A 25181-nucleotide genomic window follows, 5' to 3' on the forward strand; every position below is an offset into this window, starting at 1 on the left:
TTTATTATTTCTAGACTTTTTGTTGATGGCCATTCTGACTGGTGTGAGGTGATAGCTCATTGTAGTTTTGATTTGCATTTCTCTAATAATTAGTGATGTTGAGCAGCTTTTCACGTGCCTGTTGGCCATCTGTATATCCATCTGTCTATTTAGGTCTTCTGCCCATTTTTTTTAAATATCTTTTTTTAAAAAAAATATTGATTTATTTTTGGCTGCGTCAGGTCTTAGTTGCAGCATGCAGGATCTTTTGTTGTGGTGCATGGGCTCTTTGTTGCGGTGTACAGGCTCCTCTCTAGTTGTGGCATGTGGGCTTCTCTCTAGTTGTAGCATGCAGGCTCCAGAGCACATTGGCTCTGTAGTTGCGGCACACAGGCTCAGTAGTTGTGGTGCATAGGCTTTGTTGCCCCGCGGCACGTGGGATCTTAGTTCCCCAACCAGGGATCGAACCTGCATCCCTTGCATTGGAAGGTGAATTCTTAACCACTGGACCACCAGGGAAGTCCCTGCCCATTTTTTGATTGTCTTTTTTTTTGTTATTGAGTTATATGAGCTATTTGTATATTTTGGAAATTAAGCCCTTGTTGGTCGCATCGTTTGCAAATATTTTCTCCCATTTTGTGGGTTGTCTTTTTGTTTTGTTTATGGTTTCCTTTGCTGTGCAACATTGCCTCTTCTAATGTCCTATAAAACTCACTCTTGCTCTAAATCCCTCTGTACAAAAGGCTCTGTACTCCCCCAATCCATGGATTGTTTTCCTTTAAATAAAGGACATCAAACTCGTTACTAAATTGTTCTAGTTTTGTCATTTGACATAAACGAGGCACTAATAACAGAAATAATACTGTTTCTTCTGGCACGTAATACGTACTTAGGGACTGCTATTATTTGCAATAGTGCTTCACAGCTTACAGATCCTTTTCATATGTCTTATTGAGTGTTTAATTCTCACAAGAAATATGTCAAGTAATGGGTCTGGTATTATCATCTCCCTGTCTCTTTTACTTATGGGAAAGAATACAGAGAGATTAAGTGACTTGACTAAAATCTCATAACTGATATAGTTGATATCTGTTGCTTTGGTTGGGCCAATTTCCTTTCTCATTTTGGTAACATGACTCTGATTTTCCTTTAAGGAACTACACCTGTGCCTTTCTGTAACTCCTAGCAGGACTGTCAATCAAGGGGCTTTGCCTCTTTCTGTTACATATGACCCACACTAGCCCATCAGATCTCTCTATATCCCCCTGGATGCAGAGGCTGCTCCTCGGTATTTTCCTGAAGGCGTTGAAAACTTATGTATGCACAAAAACCTGCACCTGGATGTGTACAGCAGCTTTATTCATAATTGCCAAAACTTGGGAGCAGCAATGATGTCCTTCAGTAGTGAAAGAATAAATAAACTGTGGTACATCCAGGCAATGGATTATTACTCTTTGCCAAAAACAAAATGAGCCATCCATCCACGAAAAGACATGGAGGAACCTTAAATGCATATTGCTAAGTGAAAGCAGTCTGAAAAGGCTACATACTATATGATTCCAAATACATGACATTCTGGAAAAGGCAAAACTGTAGAGTAAAAAGATCAGTGATTGCCAGGGATTAGAGCAGAAGGAGAGCTGAATGGGCAGTGCACAGAGGATTTTTAGGGCAGTGAATCTACTCTGCATGATACTATGGTGGTGGATACATGTCATTATACGCGTCCAGTTTCATAGAATATACAACATGAAGAGTGAACCCTGATGTAAACTATCAATTTTGGGGGATAATGATGTGTTAATGTAGGTTCATCAATTGTAACAAGGGTAGCACTCTGGTGGGGGACGTGATAATGCATGACAGTACAAGGTGTCTTTGTACCTTCCTTTTAATTTTGCTGTGAACCTAAAACTGCTCTTAAAAAAGTCTCTCTCTCTATATATGTATATGTATAGCTGATTCACTTTGTTATAAATCAGAAACTAACACACCTAAAAAAGAAAAAAAAAAGTCTATTTTAAAATATCAAAAGCTATTGCTTTTGACCACTGCATATATTTTACAAACTTTTTGGTGGCAAGGTTAGGAGAATGTGTTGGTGAAATAATCCATGGAAGAATATGTTTTTTAGATAATGCAAGAAAGGAATGACGGAAATGTAGTAGAGTTGCATTGGGTGGAAGAATTTTAGTACTTTGCTAATGTGAAAGAATATTTCTCATGTAAATGTAAGAAAAGTGGTTAAAACTGCTGAGACACCTTTTCGGGTTGGTTAACCACAGACAAATGGTAAACTGTTTTTTTTTTAATACCCCCACTTCTCTGGTTTTCTACCTTCAGTTTCCTTCTTTCCTTTTTATTATTTTGCAAGCACATCACCCTGTATGAATGTTTTCAAATTTTCAACACTTTAATCCACTAGAAGGATAAGGTCATGGGCTGTAACATCTTTCTCCTGTGTATTTTCCCCTTTTCCATCCCTTTTCTCTGCAGCCCCTGATCCCTGCATCTTTCTTGCTCAAATCTTTTTGTCTCCCTACCCCCATTCTTTCTTTTGTTTTTGGAAAAGGATGGAGAGAGATGAGGGGAAGGTACAAGCAAATCCTGTGAGAGAATTAGGTCAAACTGGGATAGATTTTTTATCAAATCTTAGCACATTCTAAATATAGGACATGCTGATCAACAAAAGGAATAGAAAATATTCATGTATTAACATGTTTATTTCTTTACTTGAATCTGCTACCTACCTACTCCCCTTTTGTTAGCAAAAATAATGTAGGAAAATTTAAGGAAAACAGAAAAAACTGAAAAATGGATAAAAGGGTTTGTGTATTTATTGCATAAGATTTGCTCTCCCTCTTTTGGATTTTAAGTTTCTTGAAATCCAATGGACTTAGTTTCCTTTTGCTATGAATATATACAGCATTTAGCTCTTTCTGACTATCATTTCTTTGTACTAACTTCTCCAGAGCTATATGACTACATTTTGTGTTATCTTTTGTCATTGTAAGTTCTTTTGCTCTAAAAGATTATACAACACCTTTCTCCATTAGGTTCTTTTACTAACCATTTAATCTATGTTATTCTTGTCTTCCCCAAAAGACAGCACCTTGAGGTCCTTGAGTCTGAAGTATACTTTTGCTACTTATGGTGTCTTTGTTTTTCCTGTTGGAAGTCTTTACTAGTTTTTGTCTGCATATTACATTGACCTGTCCTTCAAGGTACAGCTTAATTTCCTCTATTAGGTTTTTAAAATTTCTCTAGTTACTTCCCAATCATGCACTACACAACTGCACATCTGTGGCTGGTTGAATAATGCCCCCTGCAAAGGTGTCCACTTTCAATTCCCCAGAATCTGTGAATGTTACCTTACATGGCAAAAGGAACTTTGCTGATGTGGTTAAATTAAGGACCATGAGATGGGGCGATTATCCTGGGTTATGCTGGTGAGCTCAGCGTAATCACAAGGGTCCTTACGAGAAAGAGGCCAGGATAGGAGAGGAGATGATGCAACAATGGTAGTAGAGGGAGAAAAGGCAATGTGATGTGAGGCCGTGAGCCAAGTAATGCGGCTGCCCTCTGGAAGCTAAAAAAGGCAAGGCAGAGGATTCTTTCTCAGAGCCTCCAGAAGTAACTAACCCTGCCAACACCTTGATTTTAGCCCACAGAGACTGATTTTGGACATTTGACCTCCAGAACTGTAAGGTAATACATTTGTGTAGTGTTACGCAAGTCTGCGGTCATTTGTTACAGCAGCAATAGGAAACCAGTATGACATCATTATGTATTTTATATTCTTCTAGGTCTGTTCCACATAATTTAGTACTTTACTGTCATCCTCTCTAATTCTACTATGTGTAATTGGTAGAATATAAATTCCTGGTGGGCAGGAACAAGCATTTTTACCTTTTTTTTTTTTTTTTAAACACCCTACAGTGTCTAGTCCCGTCTTAGGTACTCAGCTGTTTGAAGTGGGTTATAACTTTGGTGCATAAAAGAGAATGGCCACTAGCAATGGGGAAATGAAAGGCATTTCAAAAGAAATATATAACTCAACAAACTGTTTACTTCCTTGGCATCAAATTCCAACCTTTTCATTTTGAGCTTTGTGTCACATGCAGTGCTAGGTGCACAGTATTTGATTAATGGAGGCTGGAACACAGAGTGCCCTCAACAAGCACTTGATGCACTGAGCTGAAATCTGTGGGGGTAAAGAAGGAAAAGGAGAAAGAGAAAAGCAACGTGGGTCTGGCAGAAAGTCCTCCTTGTCTATTTGGCCAATTCATTTTTGTCACATTAAGTAAAGTTAAAATGCTTTACAAGAACATTCACTCTTTTAAATGTTCTTTTTTGCTTAACATTTTAATGTTCAATTAATTTCATCCATTAAATTTAAATAACCAGTATTTAAAAATCCAAGTAATATGCTTAATACTGTGCTAAGAGATAAAGAGGTTACAGACCACCTGTAGAACAAGGGTCTATTCCAGAAGGTCTTAGTATCTAGTTAGGAGATAATACTAACAATCAGCTAAGGTTACCAGGCATTTATCAGGTGCCATCTTGTATGATTCAGACTTTGGAGATTATAGATATTTGGAATTTGGGGCTCGAAAATCAATACCTCATTCAGCAAATACTCATTGAGAACCTATTATGGTTTTCTGTGAATAAGAATTTCTGTTTGGGATAGTTTATTTCCCTTATCAGTTATCTTCCCAGCTGATCCAGCTGATTTAAGGGAGGTCAACAAAATGCTGATCTCACAGGGTGGTTTTGAGGATGAGATGAGATGAGCCTTTGTGGACATCTGGTGGACTCTGAGGAGCCATTTGAACACGTGTATATATCTGGGCACACACACACGTGTTTTATGTGCAGTATTGTGACTCATAATAAGAAATATATATTTGGTCTTTATCCTCCACAGAGCTTTTAAAATCCTTGGAATTTTCTTTGATGAGAGCAATAAACATGTCTTTTGTTTTGTTAAAAAAAAAAAAAGAATTTCTGTTTGGAGTTTGCAATTTGATAGAGGAAGAGAAGTAACGAATACAAGAATGGATTAAGTGCTAAATAGCAGGAGGATGCTTTGTAGTTGGGAAAAGGTTATTACTTTCTGAGAGTTGAAAGGGGAGGCAGGATTGTGAATGATTTCACAGTAAAGGTATTATTTAGGCCGAGCCTTGAAAGATGAGTAGGACTTTGAAAAGAATAAAATATTCCAGGCATGAAAGGGCATAGTTTTCAAAGGATGTTTGAAGGGTAGTACATTACTTTCCTATTGAAGTAGTAACAAATAACCACAAACTTAAAGCAATACAAATTTGTGTGTTATCTTAGAGTTCTGTAGGTCAGAAGTGCAATACAGCTCTCACTGGGATAAAATTGAGGTGTTGGCAGGGCTGAGTTCCATTCTAGAGGCTCTAGTGGTGAATCCATTTCCTTGTGTTTTCCAGCTTCTAGAGGTCACTGGTAACCCTCTTCCTCTATTTTCGAAGCCAGCAATGTTGCATTGCTCTAGTCATTCTTCAAAGTCACATCTCCCTCCTAACTCTCTTCTTGTGCCTCCCTTTTCCAGCTTGAAGGCCCTTGTGATTATGTTAGTCCCACTCAGTAACTCCGGGTAATCTATTTTACAGTCATGGGACTAGCAACCTTAATTACGCTTTTGCAGTGAAACAGCATATTCACAGGTTCTGGGGGTGAAGTCTGTGGACATCTTTGGTGGGGGCATTATTCTGCTTACCACAGGTAGTAAGGAGCAGCTAATCTTAAGAGGAAAGAAGGCCAAAAGAGGAAGGGGTACGAATGCACTGATAAGGGCAATGGGGAGCAGGTGCAAGTTTCTGAGGTTTGAGATAAATTCTCATTTTTTTTGAAAACAGCTTTGCCTGCAACATAGAAAAAATTGTTTGGACAGGCAATTTTGGGGTGCAACATTAGGAGGCCACGATTACAGCCTAAGAGGGTCTAAGGTAAGGAGGGCATAGCTGATCACTTTATTTGGTCTGAGGTTGCGTCTGCCCATTTCTAAGTGTTTTTCATCAAAATTCATGACATCATCCCACGGGATCTCAGCAAATGCAGTTTCCGGTTATTTGGCTGAATTTGTTCAGGTAGATTGATGCTACAACGCAGGCCTTAAATCGTTCACCTACAATCAACAAGAGGAGAGATGAATCCTGGCAAACCCCCAATTAGCAAGGCTAAAGAGAGCTAAACACTGAATTTTTTATGGGTCCAAATCTCAGGGAAAGCACGCAGTCCTTCTTCCTAAGGTGTTTCCTTAACAAGGACACAAAACTGAAAAGCTGCGCCTTCCCGTCACCGCCCCTTCCATCCCCCCACCACCATCGGAGGCAGGCACGTGAGCCCCGCCCAGCTGACTCTACTGACACCGACCGACCAGATTAGGACGTCCGCCCGGAACCCCCGAAGCGCCGGGGGTGGGTGGATGGAGGAGGCAAAAAGAGGGAGGGCGGGCCCGTGGTCACGTGCCCCGACCCGTCTTCCGCTTCCGTCACTTCCGGGTGCGACCGTCGCTTCTGTCCCGGTGGGATCTGTACGCGTTCGGTGCTTCCTCACTGTACCTGACAGTCTGTACTACTGCCCCTTCCCTGTTCCCAGCGGGAGGGACATGAGTGTCCCTGGGCCGCCTTCCCTGGACGGGGTCCTGGCAGGGCCACCCGACGGCCTGGAGGCCGGGGGCCCGACGCCGGGTACGTGCTGTGGGGCGGGGCGGGCGGGACCCGAGTGGGTGGGTCTCCGGGCCGCCCCGCGGGAATAAGATGCTTTCGGCAGCTGCCGACCCGAGGCTCTGGCCCCAGCGCGGAGCTAGGGAACCTTGCCGACCCTCCTGGCCAGAGGAGGAGGCAGGAAACGAGATCTGGGGGGAAGCGGTGTTTGGGGTGCTGTTGGTGGGGGTTGATGGTGAAGCCATTCTGAGTTTGTGTATTGACTCCAGCACACTGTTGGCTATTTGTTACACGTTAGTGGTTGAGGATGAATTTACCAGAAGGATGATTGGTTTGTAATTAAGAGAATTGATGTATCCAGTATTATTGCACACTCACTCATGAAATGATTATCTTGCTTTTTGACCTTACTGCGTCCTTCTTCCAGCAGTCTTTCTCAACCCGAGTTCGAGGAGAGATTTAAACCCTAATGGCCTAGAGTATCTATTGAATGTAATGAATCGACTTGCTCTGCATCCATAATGATACTATGTTTGTACTATGCTAGGGAGAACTGAGAAGATAGTCACTCAAAGCAGTTTCTGTGTTCTGTGGTTCAGATGAGGAACCCTAGGTGAGAAAGGCTTCAGGACTTTGGATGTACCTTTACTTGTACTTCCTGTTCCAGAAATATAGGGGTTACCCCAAAATAGTGCTCTCAGCCCTTTCTTGGTGGTGCTTTTCCTCAGTGACCTCTCTCTCGTCACACCTTCCTAAGTTGCATCTATAAATATCACTTCCTTGTATATAAGTGCAGGTTGGGTCTCTCTCTGCTTGCTCCTCCATCTGCTTGCTGGGTACTCTGACATGGTTATTTTGCACTAATCTCACACACAGCATGTACATAAATAAAAGTAGATGTCTGATCCTATTAATGGTGCCAAGTCACTATCACTTGAAACTTTGACATTACTCTTTTTTTTTTCAAGAATAAATTATTTTATTGAGGTATAATCTAGATTCACAAATCAAAGGGTATAACTTGATGAATATTATTATCCAGATCAAGAAACAAAACACCACAGCATCCTAAAGTTGTCCCAATTACTCTCTCAGTTTGATGAAATTATCGATCTTCTATTTTCTTTTTTAATCAGATCAATTTTATACACATCAGTGTTTGACATTACTTTTGACTCTTTCCTCCCACTTGCCTCCTACCTCTGTTTAGCCCAGGGGATTCTACTGTACAATTTCCATCTCCTCTTTGTATTTTCACCTTTACAACAACAGTTGTAAGGCTAGTCCACCTCCAGTCTCTTATTCTTCATTCCATCTATCCCACTGTCACATCACTGCCCCAAGATAAAGCTCCCATCATGTCATTTCCTTGCTTGAAAACCTTAAATGGCTCCTTACTAAACTAAGGGCCAAACACATTATCTTCGCATTCAAGGGTCCTCATAGGCTGGCCACATGGCCTTAGAGCTCACTACTGCATATGTCTCATGCTCCAGACACCCCAAACTAACCTGTCTTTCCAGAGCCATCCTATATTCCCACCTTTCTTCATGCTGCTTCCTTTACCATATTGCATCCCTTCCTCTCCTGCCTTAGAATTCTTACCCATTTGGAAATAGTAGCCCTCATAGGTTGCTGATGGAAGTGTAAATTGGTGACATCTCTTAGGAAAGCAGTTTTGCAATGTCTATTAAAAATGCATAAACACCTTGTTCCATTAATCTATTTATAAGAATTTATTCTATAGAAACAGTGACATGAATATGCAAAGACAAGCAAGGAAGCTCACTGCAACATTGTTTGAAAAAGCAAAAAGCGGAATAGGTGTCTTATTTTCTTTGTCTTAGTCTACTCGGGCTGCTATAATAAAATAACATAGGCTGGTGGCTTAAACAACAGACATTTATTCCTTGAAGTTCTGGAGGCTGTGAAGCCCAAGGTCTAGGTGTGGGCAAACTATGTTCCTGGTGAGGACCCTCTTCTGATCTTGCAGATGGCTGCCTTCCACTGTGTCCTCACATGGTGGAAGGAGAGAGTTGTGGTCTCTCTTCCTGTTCTTTTAAGGTCAATAATCCCATCATGGGGACCCTACACTCAGACCTCATCTAAACTTAATTATTTCCCAAAGACCCCCACCTCCAGATACCATTACATTGGAGGTTAGGGCTTCAACATATGAATTTTGGGGGAAGGACACATTTAGTCCATAACAATAGGGAACTGGTTAAACAAAATGTGGTAGAATTCTGTTAAAAAGAATGGAGTAGATTCAAACATATTGACCATATCTGAGATATATATTTATGAGAAAACTTGTAGAACAGTATAAGCAAGATTTCATTTGTGATAAAAACAGGGTTTAACCATGTGTATGCAAAGACAATTTCTTGAAGGCTATGTAAGAAACTCCAGAGTGACTCTCTGTGGAGTAAGGTAGTGAGGAGTATTTTTACTTTTCAGGTTATACCCTCTTCTTTTGTATTTTAAGTTTTTACAATGAGTAACACTTAAAAAGAAAAAAGAAAGGAATGAAAATTCTATCCATTCTTCAAGCTTCAGCTCAGATGCCCACACCTCCTTTAGGAATTATTCCCTGATATCCCTGGTGAAAGTGATCTTTCTCTAATCTATGGCACTTCTCACGTTCTCTGATTCCTCTGTATTGAGCTTTTTCAGGGAAGGGGACTTGCCTAATTTATTGTTGTAACCTCAAAAACTAGTACATAAAATGTATGTGCAGCAAATGTTTCTTGTCTCCCACAATAAAATACCTTGAACTTAGTGAATAAATGTGTGTAAAAACATGAGTAACTTCGACTCTTCCAATAATTTAACCAGAAAACTGGGACAGGGTAAGGGGGTTGCTGTGTGTGTGAGTTAAAATGTATATATAGTTTAAGGAAGGTGTATTGGTTGTTATTCCTTAAAGTTGAAATATCGTTATTTGGTTGTTTCTGTTTATCTGTAATACTTATGTTTTCTATGTATATATATATATATTTTTTTTAAATTTATTTATTTTTTAAATTTATTTTTGGCTGTGTCAAGTCTTCGTTGCTGCGTGTGGGCTTTCTCTAGTTGCGGTGAGCGGGGGCTACTGTTTGTTGCGGTGCGTGGGCTTCTCATTGCGGTGGCTTTTCTTTGTTGCGGAGCATGGGCCCTAGGCGCGCGGGCTCAGTAGTTGTGGCTTGCGGACTCCAGAGTGCAGGTTCAGTAGTTGTGGTGTCTGGGCTTAGTTGCTCCGCGGCATGTGGTATCTTCTTGGACCAGGGCTCGAACCTGTGTCCCCTACATTGGTGGATTCTTAACCACTGCGCCACCAGGGAAGCCCTTCTATATTTTTTAAAGAGAGTTGCTGCTGTTTGCACTGTTATTGTAATCAAGCCTTTAGCAATGACATTAATCATAATAAAATATAATATATATAATATATAATGTATAACATTAATGATATATTTTATTCACTTCCCATCTGATGGAACATCAATGGTAATATCTGTAAATGCTTCACTTTTCCCGTTATATTTTTCTTTCACTTGTGGAGTGCTTCAGTTTCTAGTTAGCTCTTACTTGTTTGAATATTGCCTTGCAATCTAGAGAATTCCAAAGTTTGTTTATGTTTCTCAGGATCCAAATAAAAACCATACTAATTTATTTTGATCTCTAAAAGCTAATTTTGAATATGACAGCATGTTGTTTTCCTCAATCTTGCCAAAATTTAGATCTGTGGTAAAAACTATACTTGGAAATGAGCTATAAGCAATATATTGTGATGAACGTATTCTGTATAATGATCTAATTTGATGTTATGGATTATTACCAGATTATGATTAAAGAGAGGTGTTTCAGAGTTTAATATTAGTTTAAAAATGCTTTTGGAGTACCATTTTAGTAATGTGGCCATTTCACTTTTTTTTTTTTTTAATTCTAAACCAGTGATTCTAAAATCATACAAACCATTCATTGAACCCTGTTTAGAAATTGTTTTGTACTTTTCTTGGTAGGAGTAGTGATTGATGGGTATTCATGTTAGACATTTTTGAAGGCCTGGCACAATGCTTACACCTATTATTCAAAGGAAAGGTAGGAATAAAATAGTTCCTGGCATCAAATGTAGATTTACACAGAAGACAATTATTATACACTATTTTCTATGGTAAATTAAGGTTCTGAATCTCAAGAGAGGAGAAATTCTTAGAAAATTTCTTTCCTGCTAACAAATGACCCTCCCTTTACCTGTAAATAATATATCAAGCTCTATGCAAAATAAATGTTGACCCATATTACCTCCATAGAATTGAAAAAAAATATTTTTAGGTATTGCATTTATTAAAAAGAATTTTTTTTAAGTTTTTTTTTTTTTTTTAATGTGGACCATTTTTTTAAAGTCTGTATTGAATTTGTTACAATATTGTTTCTGTTTTACCTTTTGGTTTTTTGCCCGCGAGGCATGTGGGATCTTAGCTCCCTGACCAGGGATCAAACCTGCACCCCCTGCATTGGAAGGCGAAGTCTTAACCACTGGACTGCCAGGGAAGTCCCTGCATTTAAAAAATATATAATCCCTAGGGGCTTCCCTGGTGGCGCAGTGGTTACGAGTCTGCCTGCCAATGCAGGGGACACGGGTTTGAGCCCTGGTCCGGGAAGATACCACATGCTGCGGAGCAACTAGGCCCCTGCGCCACAGCTACTGAGGCTGCGCTCTGGAGCCTACGAGCCACAATGACTGAAGCCCATGAGCCCGGAGCCCGTCCTCCGCAGCGGGAGAGGCCACCGCAGTGAGAGGCCTGTGCAACGCAACGAAGAGTAGCTCCCGCTTGCCGCAGCTAAATAAAGCCCACGCACAGCAACAAAGACTTAACACACCCAAAAATAAATTAATTAATTAAAAAAAAATTCTGCAAGCTTTTGGAAAGAAGAATTTCTTGCTTCCATTCAGTAACTGTTCCTTCCTTTTAGGCCTCAGACTCCTTTAATAATTCATTGAAAACTAAATCCACTTCCCTGAAAAATACATACACATATGGAATTTTGCGTGTGTTAATGTTCTTTTCAGCTAGACTTTACGTTGTACTAGTAGCTTAAAAATATTTTTTGAGTGCTCATAACTCGATTTTTAGAGGATGCTCAGGAAGTAAAAGTTAAAAAAAAAAAAAAGGATACCTATAGTATCCTGTGTGTGTGCTCTGAACTCCACTGCCAGCCTCCTTTCCTCCCTCCCTGCTACTTTCTTACCCCTGTGTCAATTTAAAAGCTTCCTAAGTTTGATTTTTTGCTTGGGGACAGGTTTAAGTGACGCTTCTCCAGATGAAGGGTTAATAGAAGACTTGACCATAGAAGACAAAGCTGTGGAGCAACTGGCAGAAGGCTTGCTTTCTCACTACTTGCCAGATCTGCAGAGATCAAAACAAGCTCTCCAGGAACTCACGTGAGCTGAAAAAGACCATAGATGCACGCATTTCTTCTCTGGCATAGTCATAATTTACTGTATAAGTAAAGTATATACTGTATTAGGGATAATATTTTGTAACATTTAATACAATGGAGTATTTCTGTATCTTTTGTGTTAGCAAATGGGAGTGGAGTAATCTAAATTACATAGTATACGTGTAATTTAGATTACACAGTAATCTAAATGTAAAAAGTGAAATGAATGCTCCTAGAGTGTTTGGTCTCTTCTGAGAAGTACCCGTAAATCTTATCTAGACTCTTTGATTAGTTTTGGTGTCTCTCCACTATTTTAGGAAAGAATCGCCTCTTGGGGATGTTGCAAATGGGTATACACCTGTTTCTGAGTAGAGCTGCAAAATTGCCTCCATAGGAGTCACATTTGTTTTCAATTGCTGGTTCACATGAGTTGCCAGAAATCCCTAATTATCTTTTTTGGAGATGACCCATTTCATTCTTAGTTTATAACTCTACTAGCTAAATAAAGGATTGGAGAATAAGCTAAGAGAGGAACAGGATAAGGAAGAATGTAATCCATAAAGTGTAATCAATATGCAAAAATATACACTCTGATTTTATCAGCTGTCACCCAGAAACAGCAGTCTGAGCTTCTTCTTCCTTTTGGGTCAGGACCTCTCTGGATTGCCCAAGCTGGCCTATTATTTCTTTTTTGTGGTGGTCACCTTTAAACTGGCTATGAACCACTGCTGCTCTAAGACTTACTCTTTGAAAACTGATCTCAGAGGCCTTTATTAGGGCAAAAGGAGAGGAATAATCAACAACTATGTCCATTTTTAAAATATTAGTAACTAATGTTATAATCCTTGGGTTTGAAGATGATAAATGAATATAAAAGTGGTACTGTGTTCTGCTACATGTGGTACCCTACTGTAGTTAAGGGAGCTGGTAACATTCTTAGTTTTCTGCTAGTTCCAAGTAAGATTTTTTTTATTCCCCGGTGTGTGGTATGTCTTGTATTTTAACACCAGCCAATCCTTGTGGCAGAAAAGTCAAAGATTTTGTGGGTGAGTTTGGATGATATATGATAGACTGAAGGAAGGTAAGAAACTCTGCAAACAAAACATATCTGGTAACACTTTATTTATAGGAAGTTAGGAATCAAGGTTTAATTGGAAAGTTTAATTGATGAGGACATTGGCTAAAATTTAGTGTTTCAATAACCCCATTTATCTTCCTAGGCGTCTAGACAGTGATGATGATGATGATGATGATGATAGTAAAATCAACTACTGTTTATAACAGCTGAATATGATGAATAAGCAGTTATTAAACTTCTTGAGTGTTAAGGAAAGATAAGCAAACTTCAGAGAAAGAACAAAGAGAAATATATGGGTCTAGTTAAGAGCTTTCTACACTGTCTCATTGATCAATGTATCTGTTCTTTTTTTTTTTTTTAACGTGATAATCCATTTATTTATTTATTTATTTATTTATTTATGGCTGTGTTGGGTCTTCATTTCTGTGCGAGGGCTCTCTCCAGTTATGGCAAGTGGGGACCACTCTTCATCGCAGTGCGCCGGCCTCTCACTATCACGGCCTCTCTTGTTGTGGAGCACAAGCTCCAGATGCGCAGGCTTAGTAATTGTGGCTCACGGGCCCAGTTGCTCCGTGGCATGTGGGATCTTCCCAGACCAGGGCTCGAACCCGTGTCCCCTGCATTGGCAGGCAGACTCTCAACCACTGCGCCACCAGGGAAGCCCCAATGTATCTGTTCTTTCACCAATATCCTGCTGTCTTGATTTCTGTAGTTTCTGTAAGTCTTGAAATTTGGTAATGTACGTCTTCCAACTTTGTTCTTCTTCAGTATGTCTTGGTTATTATAGGTCTTTGCCTTTCCATGTGAATTTTAGAATCAGTTTGTTGATATCTACAAAATAACTTTCTGGGATTTAAATTGAGATTGTATTGAACCTATAGATCAAGTTGGGAAGAATTGATATCTTAGCACTATTGAGTTTTTTATTCCATGTACTTGGAATATCTCTTCATTACTTAGATCTCTCTTATTTCTTTCATTTGAGTTTAATAGTTTTTGCATGTAGATCCTATACATATTTTGTTAGGTCTATACCAGATTATTTCATCTGACAGGGGTTATTGTAAATGGTATTTTTAAAAATTCTGATTGTTCATTGCTGGTATATAGGAAAGCAACTGACTTTTGTATATTAACCTTGTATCCTGAAACTTTGCTATATTCACATATTCGTTCCTGGGTTTTTGTTGTTGTTGATTCTTTGGGATTTTCCACATAGGCAATCATGTTATCTGTGAACAAAGACAGTTTTATTTCTTCCTTTCTAATCTGTATACCTTTTATTTCCTTTTCTTGTCTTATTGCATTAGCTAGGACTTCCAGTAAAATGTTGAATAGGAGTAGTAAGAGCGGACATCCTTTCCTTGCTCCAGATCTTTAGGAGGAAAGCATCTAGTTTCTTACCACAAGTGCAGTATTAGCTGTACGATTTTTTAAAAGATATTCTTTATCAAGTTGGGGAAGTTCCTCTCTCCTCCTAGTTTGATGAGAGTGTTTTTAATCATGAATGGTGTTGGACTTCATCAAATGCTTTTTCTTCATCTGCTGATAAGACCATATACGATTTTTCTTCTTTAACCAGTTGATGTTGTGGGTTACATTGATTGATTTTCAAATGTTGAACCAGCTTTGCATACTTGGAATAAATCCCACTTGGTTGTGGTGTATAATTCTTTTTATACATTGTTGGATTTGATTTGTTGATATTTTGTGGAGGAGTTTTGCATCTATGTTCTTGAAAGATAATGATCTATAGTTTTCCTTTCTTGTAATGTCTTTTTTTAAAAAAATAAACTTATTTATTTATTTATTTTTGGCTGTGTTGGGTCTTCGTTGATGCTCACGGGCTTTCTCTCCTTGCAGTGAGCAGGGGCTGCTCTTTGTTGTGGTGTGTGGGCTTCTCCTTGCGGTGGCTTTTCTTTGTTGCGGAGCATGGGTTCTAGGCACACGGGCTTCAGTAGTTGTGGCTCATGGGCTCTAGAGCACAGGCTCAGTAGTTGTGGCGCACGGGCCCAGTTGCTCCGTGGTATGTGGGATCTTCCCGGACCAGGGCTCAAACCCGTGTCCCATGCATTGGCAGGTGGATTCTTAACCACTGTGCCACCAGGGAAGTCCCTCTTATAATGTCTTTATCTGGTTTTGATTTTAGGATAATGCTGGCCTCATAGAATGAGTTAGGAAGTGCTCCCTTTACTTCTGTTTTCTGAAAGAGATTGTGGAGAATTGGTATAATTTCTTCCTTAAATGTTTGGTAGAAATCGCCATGAAGCCATCTGTTCCTGGTACTTTGATTTCTGGAAGGTTACTACTTATAGATATAGGCTTACTTAGATTATGTTTCTCCTTGTGTGAGTTTTGGTAGTTTGTGTCTTTCAAGGAGTTAGTCATTTCCATCTAAGTTATCAAATTGGTGAGCATAGAGCTACCTGTAGTATTCCTTTATTATCCTTTTAATGTCCATGAGATAAGTAGTGATGACCCCTCTTCCATAAATTATGTTAGTAATTTGTATCTCCTCTCTCTTTTTCTTTGTTAGTCTAGCTAGAAGTTTATCAATTTTATCAATATTTTGGAAGAACCGACTTTTGGTTTTGTTTATTTTTTATTGTTTTCCAGTTGTAACAGCCTGTTTTTGCTGTCCTGCTTGTCTTGGATCATTGGCTTGCTGGGTTCTCCTCTCATCCATTCTGGTTTCACCTTCTGTGGTCTCCAGTCAGAGCTGAAGGGACACTTACGACCTGTAGGATATGCCATACTCAGTGCTGGGTGGTGGAGATGTTTTAACTGCCCTTCAGTCTCTTCATTGCTATTTCTTTTTTTCATTGTTGTTCTCTGTTTAGCATACTTCTGCAAGCACATCATATCATATTTTTCTTTGTCTATAGTATTCTTTAAAATATTTAATTAAGTGACCCCCCACAGTGTCACTTATTCCTGTGATCCTAGCATTGGTTGATCTGGAGAAGAATATCAGAGAAGTTGGCTTCTCTTCCTCAGTAGAAAGTTTTGAATCAGATTTTATTGAGGAGTCTTAGAAATTACTTGGTCTGACCTTCTCACTTTGTAAATGAAGAAATTTAGGTCCAGAGAAACTAAATTTCCGAGATCACACCAACTGATTATTATCCCTTGATACTGCTTTTTTTCCAACTCTAATCTAAAAAGTCACTGCTCCTCTTCCTTTATGGTAATGTTACAATTTTAATATATATAAAACATCAAGTTTCTTGGGCAAGATAGTATAAAAAAAACTTTTTTGGGGCTAATACAGAGAGTTGTTAGAAATAAGTAATAAAATAATTTAAAATGGTTTGATGTTATTCAAATCTGAAATTGAGGCAAGAATAAAAGATGTATTTAATTATCAGAATATTGGAATATTATTTTGGCTTTGGAATATTATTTTGAAAAAGATTATGATAAACTAAATAAGCCTTGGAGAGTCAATAAATTTCCAACTTAATTTCTACTTTTAACATTAACCAAGATGAATGTGATTGCTTTTAATGAACCATCACTTAAAGTATGTAAAGTTTATTTTGGCTGTGTGCTTTTGTTTCAGACAGAACCAAGTTGTATTATTAGACACACTGGAACAAGAGATTTCAAAATTTAAAGAATGTCATTCTATGTTGGATATTAATGCTTTGGTAAGTATGATTTAGTTGACATAGCTTAATGACATCTTGTTTTAGAAATAACTAGGTTTATACTCCCAACTGTACTTATGTATGTTTGAGATACCTACGTATGTTTTCCTCTAATTTTTAAAGTTTAGAATTTGTTGTTTAACAGGAAACCTTGATTTACTTTATTAGACCTTCTATTGTCTTGAATTGTTAGCTTTCAAATGTTGAACTTGTGATAGGAAATTGAGCTTATATATGAAAGTCTGGAATAGATCTGCTCGTAATTAAAGACTAATAAAAGAGAAGTAAAAGTAAGGAACTTTGGAGGTACTATTTTTCCCCTTAAGGAAAGCACATCTCTCTTTATCAAGTACATGGTTTTTAAAATTAGCATTTATTTAATTGTATGGCATTTTCATAATGCCATAACAAATTAATGCTGAAACAGACTGTTTGAGGGTCCTTTACGTCCCCTTTATATCTTTCAATGTAAGTGACAGTAGTTGAATTTCATCAGAAACTTTATAGCTTTTTGATGAGAGGAACTAATACTCTTTATTTTAGGAAATGGAGAATTAACAGAAATAAGGAACTTGTGGTTACCTTTCTCTTTACCCGGAACATTAGAAATAGCTTCATTTGCATGATTTTGTGGACTTTCATATATACGTCAAAGAATGGACTTTTCATTGGAAAAATGTGGCTTATTAATGTTTTCCTTTTATAACAATCAAAAACCAAGTCCACCTTCTCTAGTATTAGGCAGAGGCCTGTGGTAGTAAATACAAAGTCTTCTACTCAGTAGTTCTTGATTTGTGAAGGAGGTGGTCTTTGTCTTCTCCATTGAGTTCATGTTGCAGCAGAACTACATATTTGTTGAATGAATGAACCAAGCATATGTAATACTGTCGCTTCCATCTGAAAGGGCAGAAACTAAGTCTTGCTCTTCTTCCTTCTCTCAGCCCATAAGTGGTGTTTTTTTGTTTGTTTGTTTGTTTTTTTAATTTTATTTTTTTATTTTTGTCTGCGTTAGGTCTTTGTTCCTGTGCGTGGGCTTTCTCTAGTTGCGGCAAGCTGGGGCTACTTTTCATTGCGGTGCGCAGGCTTCTCATTGTGGTGGCTCCTCTTGTTGCGGAGCACGGGCTCTAGGCACGCGGGCTTCACTAGTTGCAGCACTCAGGCTCAGTAGTTGTGGCTTGCGGGCTCTAGAGCACAAGCTCAGTAGTTGTGGCGCATGGGCTTAGTTGCTCCACGGCATGTGGGATCTTCCTGGACCAGGGCTCAAACTGGTGTCCCCTGCATTGGCAGGCGGATTCTTAACCACTGCGCCACCAGGGAAGCCCCCCAAGAGTGGTTTTGATTGTCATTCAGGAACTGAAAAATAGAAGCCCAGAGAGAGAGAAAGAGGGTCTGTAAGCTCTAGAGCTCATCAGACTCTGACTTTACTTGTAGCTACATTAAGGCTGCTAATCTCTGTACTGACACCTCTTTCCTTTTTTTTTTTTTTTTTTTTTAAGGATATTCTTTTTTTTATTTTTAATTTTTATTTATTTATTTATTTATTTATGGCTGTGTTGGGTCTTCGTTTCTGTGCGAGGGCTTTCTCTAATTGTGGCAAGTGGGGGCCACTCTTCATCGCGATGCGCGGGCCTCTCACTATCGTGGCCTCTCGTTGCGGAGCACAGGCTCCAGACGCGCAGGCTCAGTAGTTGTGGCTCACGGGCCTAGTTGCTCCGCGGCATGTGGGATCTTCCCAGACCAGGGCTCGGACCCGTGTCCCCTGCGTTGGCAGGCAGATTCTCAACCACTGCGCCACCAGGGAAGCCCCTCTTTCCTTTTTTTTACCTGATCTTCTCTTTCTGTTACCTTCCTTCCTGAGAGTGAGGTGTTTTTTTTTTCCTTCTCGTCCATCTCTGGCTCAGATGGAAAGTCTATACTTATCACTCCTTGGGAAGAAAAGTGTCCTTACAGAGATTGTTCTCCTTGGTCTGACTTCAGAAGCCCAAAGAATATGATCCGACTTGTCCACAGCCTTCTCAGGGCTCTCTGGCCACAGCTTGGTTTTTCCTGATGGGCAGACACTTCACTTAAACTGTCCTGTGTACCCTGGCTCAGTCTCTCCCTTGTAAAGGCAGTAGAGAGTGTTTTACTTTTCTTAAATGAAACTGATAGCATTGTTGGATAGTCTTACTAAAATTTTAGAATTATATTGCATGGTTTTTATTTTTTTGAGTTTTTGAGTTTTATTTTATTTATTTTTTTTATACAGCAGGTTCTTATTAGTTATCTGTTTTATACGTATCAGTGTATATATGTCAATCCCAATCTCCCAATTATATTGCATGTTTTTAAGGCAAAATGTTATCTTACAGAATATAAATGTCTATTTTATGTTTAGTAACTTTTAATCAATCTGAACTGAATCAAGTATTCTCAAAAGCCTACTAGTGGTTTAAATTAAATTTGAATCTTGGAATTAAAATATGGAGATAATTAGATCTTAAAAAATTTTGACAAATTTAGGCAGAATGAACTGTAATTTAGGTATTGATTTATTTACCCATTTTGATATTTCATTCTGTTTTAAATTGACTTTTAAATTTACTTTTCCATCTTAAGTTCACTGAAGCTAAACACTATCATGCCAAGTTGGTGAATATAAGAAAAGAGATGCTGATGCTTCATGAAAAGACATCAAAGTTAAAAGTGAGTCGAAAATTCTTTCACAGTCTTTATAGAAGTAGAGGTTTAATTGTCTGTTTTTCTTCAGTATTCATTTTCTGACTTCTTATATATTCATATACAATAGGATACTTAATTCATGGTACATTGTTTTCTTTTAAAACACATTCTTATTAACCCCACTCCGGGCTTTTCTACTAATAGCTGGGCTGGTGGGCTCACATTCTCTGAATATGTCACTGTATTTCTCATTTAATAAGAGTTTTGAGTAACAGAATTTTTTTATCAAGGAGACCTTAAATTACCCAGAACATTTAAAAATTGTGACTCACTATATTGTACACCTGTAACTTATACTATACAGCAACTATACTTCAATAAAAAAAAGTTACCCTGAAGAAATTTAAAAGTTAAACATGAAATTTATTATTATGTATTGATTACCTTAAATCAAAGCACTATTACTTAAAATTGTTTAAAATTTTTTATTTGTAATTTAATATAAAGGTTACTTTCCAGTTACAGTTATTACAAAATATTGGCTATATTCCCCATGTTGTACAATACATCCTTGAGCCTGTCTTACACCCAGTAGTTTGAACCTCCCACTCCCCCACCCCTATATTGCACTCCCCCACCCCTATATTGCACTCCCCCATAAACCACTAGTTTGTTCTCTAAAAACACTACTACTTTTAAATTAGGCCATAACCTATAAGCCTTTTGCTCTCTTGGTTTTTAAATTTTTTTGACTTAGAAAAGAGCACTTAAACTGCAGCAGAAGAGGCAAAAAGAAGAGCTGGAAAGGGAGCAGCAACGAGAGAAGGAATTTGAAAGAGAAAAGCAGTTAACTGCCAAACCAGCTAAAAGGACGTGAGAAGTTGGATGTTTGTGTCCTTCCTTCTTCCCCTGTTCATGTTCTGGATTTGAGATGACCCAGTGTAGACTGAAGTTAAGGTAGTGCCTTATACCATTGTGTTATGTTTTGAAATCCTTTTCCCACGAGTGCTGTCTCTCTATTTTCATTTCAGCCATTCAAGAAGCTTTTTTTCCTAAGTAGAAGACATAATATCACGTGGTTTGGATATTTTATATGTAATTTTTCAACTTTGTTTTGCTTTTTAAAATTCATTATTTTGGCGTTAAGTCATTTATAAACTGGAAAATGGTTTGTTTTAATAGTCTAGACTATAAGTGGTTAAAAATTAGTATGAATTGTTTAGCTTCTTAATAAGTGTGGATTTAAAAGTTTCAGTTTCTTATTTTATGAAATGAATTGCCTTTCTGGCAATACAGCGCTGGGTTTTGGCAGTTGCCTTTTCATTGTTTGGTTAAGAAGAATTGCCAGCTGTTTAATCACATATGCCACTGGAAAAGAGGTGGTATAAGCCTTTGTGAAGAACATGATAGAAAAGTGTGTACACAGGAAATAGTAGCATCTTAGACATAGCATAGGTGAGCAAGATGCCATGTAGATTCCACTAACCATATACTATATCTGCTTCCTAGCTTTGTTGTTGCTGTTTTTTCCTTATTCTGCTTCTGGGTTCAAAGTAGATTATATCTATTCCTAAAGTTTGGCGGGGGTGGTGTAGCTTTCACACACTCAAATGTGTTTAAATATTTATAATTCTTAGTAACAGTCATCACACACTGTGAGGTACAGTTGTCAAGCTGATAAGATAATGGACCCAACTTTCCAAGTGGAAAGTCTCACTGCTAGTTCTAGCTATCCTCTGATTTGCTGTGTGGTCTTACATGTGGTTACTTTTTCTGTGCTTTTAAAAAAAATTCTTAAAGTAGAATGATACATACCAACTACCCATTATAGCTTCTTCACAAAAGAGGCAGCATGTTACCTTTAGTGTTTTCTAGATCCCCCCTCCCCCAATATTACACGTAGAAATTTATTATGTGAGGGAAATATTATGAAGTTTCATTGTTTTAAATTGAGAGTGTATTATTCACTGTTTTAGTAGTATTTAATATCCATGATGTCCAATCTCTATTACATAAGAGACTGTACAGATTAGATTACAGATTATGATTAGAATGTGTATCTTTTATAATCTACGTTACATTTGGTAAGCTGGAATCACTCACTACCTCTGATCACATATCAGGCTAACCAATGATGGAGAAGGCATTAGATTTACGTCGAGTGCTAAGAACTGGTCTGTTTAAAGGTTTAAAAAATTTGTTTGAAAACCTTTCCCTTCTTTAGTGAATGAATTATGATCTCACAATTCACTTGGTTTTGACCTTATGTTTAAGAGTGTAAATATATTTTATTTTTAAAGGCTATGTGTTGCCCTCAAACACTGGCTAAAACTCCTAGGGCAGGATCGTTAGCACTGGCAGGACAGTGTCACCTAAACTGCTGAATGTGCTCGTTTATAACCTGACAGAGGCTGTGCATTGTTTCTTAGAGTGATTTGTGGTGGCCAGCCGCAATGATTGTTTAAAATGCTGGTTCCTGGACACCACTCTCAATCTACTGAAGCAAATCTGTTTGTTTTTCTCTTTTTTTCCTTTTCAAAAAGTTTCCTCAAGTGATTCTGATGTACCTTATAAGTTGAGAACCGCTGGTCTAGTGATCTAGGTCAGAGGTTTCCACACTGGGCTGCATATTAGCACCTGGAAACTTTAAAAAAATATACTCTTGAAGATTTTTACTCATTAGTTCTTAGGTAGGGCCCATGCACATTTTAAAGAGCCCCCCCCAGATAAGTCCAATGCAAGGAACCACTGGTCTAGACTGTCTAGTGATTTATATTTATAAGGAGTGAAATAGTTTGAAAGCTACCCAGTAACTCTTGGGATTAATCTTATGAAATAAATTCTTAAACTGCTGCTTTTGATATAAAGTCAGATTTAAGACTGAAATAAATAGCAGGCCGGAAATAGGTATAGAATTCTGGTTAATTGGACTTTTGTGACCTGTACTTAAATAAATCATGTTTATTGAATGAATGGCAAGGCACATGTACTTTTAGAAATGTATTATTTACATTTTGAAGATTTTTTAAAATGTCAAGAATATATATTAGGATCCACTATTTTTAGGTCAACTGTAAATCAGAAGTACTGTTACTTTGGCAATTAAAATCTAAAACTTTAGCTGTATTTCAGTAGTGTACAAGCATATCTTACTGACTAAAACTGAACAGAACCCTTATAATTAGTCTTGCTGTATTTTTGCACAAAATTATGAATTGGTACTTGAGCTGAAAAAAATTGCCTATGGTGTTTTGGTTGAAAAAAATTGCCTTTGTTTTGAAACTATATCATATATGGACTGAACTAAAGTGATGGGAGTTAATTTTCTATTTACTTTGTAGGAGGTATCATGTAAATATGCAGACGTTGAATATGGTATGGATTGTGTCCTCAGTGAATTTTTGGGTGGATACAGTTTATAAATATGCCAATTATATACCCTCATATACTTGTCTGATTTTGAGTTTGTAAAATGAGGACTCCTTTTTACACATTTAATAAAGAAAAGAAAGGTCTATGAATTACCCAGTATCATTTATCAAGCACTGGTGTGCACACAGCACGGTATACTTCCCTTTATGTACTTTACTTCAGACATTCCTTTCCTTTGCTTTCCTCTCCTGTCATCTTCCTCTTAATGTTCTCTGTAGGTTGTGTCACAAAATGACTGGTCGGCTCATGAAATCCTTTTCGGAAAGGTGATAGAAAGTGTTATGAGAAGATTCTGCCTGAAATAACCCAACTTCATAAAGTTCTTCACTATTTGAGAATAAGAATATAGCTACTACTTTTGTTTTTTTAATTTATTTATATTTTATTTATTTTATTTTTGGCTGTGTTAGGTCTTTGTTACTACGCACGGGCTTTTCTCTAGTTGTGGCGAGCAGGGGCTACTCTTTGTTGCGGTGCTTGGGCTTCTCATTGCGGTGGCTTCTCTTGTTGTGGAGCACGGGCTCTAGGCACGTGGGCTTCAGTAGTTGTGGCTCCCGGGCTCTAGAGCGCAGGCTCAGTAGCTGTGGCTCACGGGCCCAGATGCCCTGCAGCATGTGGGATCTTCCCGGACCAGGGCTTGAACCCGTGTCCCCTGCATAGGCAGGCGGATTCTTAACCACTGCGCCACCAGGGAAGTCCCTAAAGCAATGATTCTTAATCATTAAACCTTCAGACCTCACTGTGCACATATTTTTAAAAGTTACTTAGTTTCTAGGCTTTCCTTTTGGATCAAGATAGTTCCTATTTTACATATTTGTTCAGATATTATGCTTGTACAGATGAATCAGATATTTAAGATTTGTTCTATTGATAGCTTATTCACACTGTTTTAGCTCTGCTTGCATGTATGAGGCCAGGTGCCATCTAGTCTTCAGGTTAACATTTGGGTGAAACTAGGTTTATTTTCAAAGCCATTAAGAGAGTAAAGGGGAGTAGTCAAGGGTGATGGTTCTAATGACTAGTTTAAAAAGCACTTAAAGCAGAAATTCCAAAGAAATACAGTGTGAAGGAAGGGCAGTCAAAGAGAAGATCGGTGAAATTTGGGGTGGATTGGGGATGGTAATAGAGAAAAAGAAAAGGAAAGGCCACGTCCGAGGTAGAAGGGAAAGGTGATGTGTCTTTTGTGTACCTTGAATAAAGGAGGCTTATAGGCTTGTGAAGAATAATAAATTAATAATATCCGCCTGTTTTAAGATGAGGTCGCCCCCTACTGTCACTTCGTCGTAAACTGAAGAAAAGGTTGTAGCCTGCAGTTGGTTCTGGTTTAGATGATGTATATTCCTAAAGTGCTTCAGGAGGCCTGTCGTGCTCAAATTTGGATAAGCGCGTATGGGTGCTGCTCACTCCTATTCCAGGTTTGACGTTTATTAGGACTTTGGAAAAGAGAGTCAAAAAGTATATTGAACACTTAGTACAAGAGAATAAATACTAAGAAATAAACGCATGTATATAGACCTGAAGTTTCCTGGCCTCTGCTTTGATCATAAACCTTTAAATTTTAAAGAATATAGAACCTTCATAATATAGTGGTTAGGACTGTGGACCTGAAGTCAGACTGCTGTGGTTTATATTCCTGCTTGATTTAGGGCCTTGGACTTGCTTAAACCCTGTGTACCTTTCAGTTTCCTAAACTGTAAAGTTGGGGTAAGTGTTTCTGGCTTCATAAGGTTATGAGGTTGTGTGATATCCATATAAAGGCCCGTAAAAAAATAGGAAGAGCTCAAGAAATGTTGGGTGTTATATCATGGTATCTTGAAGTCACATATTCACATGTGGGGATGGTGCTTATTTTGCCCCTTTGTGCATGCTTGTTTTTGTTCACAGGATTTCCACTAGGATCCTTGGTTCTTTAATATCTTCCTGTTAGACACCTATTCGTTCTTTGCAACTCAAATGTCTCTTCTTTATGGTTTTTCAAACCACTTCCCAAAGAAATTTTTTTCTTGTGTTCTATAGTACTTAATATATTTGCCTTAGCATTTACAGTATTGTTACGTGTTCACATGTCTCTCAAGATCGAGGATATTTCGTAGTCATTTCTGTTCCATGGTGCAGTAGTGCCTGGCCTATAGTTATTAATCAGGGTTCTCTAGAGAAACAGAATGAATCTCTGTGTGTGTGTGTGTGTCTGTGTGTGTAGAGAGAGAGAGAGAGAGAGAGAGAGAGGTAGAGGTAGAGATAGAGATATTTATT

At 38.3% G+C, this 25181-nt stretch overlaps 1 protein-coding gene across 9 annotated transcripts in view; it reads left to right on the plus strand.

Annotated features, from left to right (window-relative positions):
* Positions 1–25181, plus strand: part of BLOC1S6 (biogenesis of lysosomal organelles complex 1 subunit 6) — a 92975-nt gene that overhangs the window by 32030 nt on the left and 35764 nt on the right. For 4 of the 9 annotated variants that reach the window (XM_082388852.1, XM_082388854.1, XM_082388855.1 and 1 more), the window contains 4 exons: positions 11967–12108; positions 16748–16835; positions 19434–19520; positions 20254–23011. In XM_082388852.1, coding sequence (XP_082244978.1) covers positions 11967–12108; positions 16748–16835; positions 19434–19520; positions 20254–20373 — 437 coding nt within the window. In that variant the 3' untranslated portion in view covers positions 20374–23011. Of the gene's footprint in view, positions 1–6507; positions 6705–11966; positions 12109–16747; positions 16836–19433; positions 19521–20253; positions 23012–25181 lie in introns of those variants that run through there. The other 5 variants (XR_014243538.1, XR_014243539.1, XR_014243540.1 and 2 more) reach the window with 3 other exon arrangements.

The sequence above is a fragment of the Balaenoptera borealis genome, assembly GCF_965194805.1.
Source record: "Balaenoptera borealis genome assembly, chromosome: 3".
Lineage (NCBI taxonomy): Eukaryota > Metazoa > Chordata > Mammalia > Artiodactyla > Balaenopteridae > Balaenoptera > Balaenoptera borealis.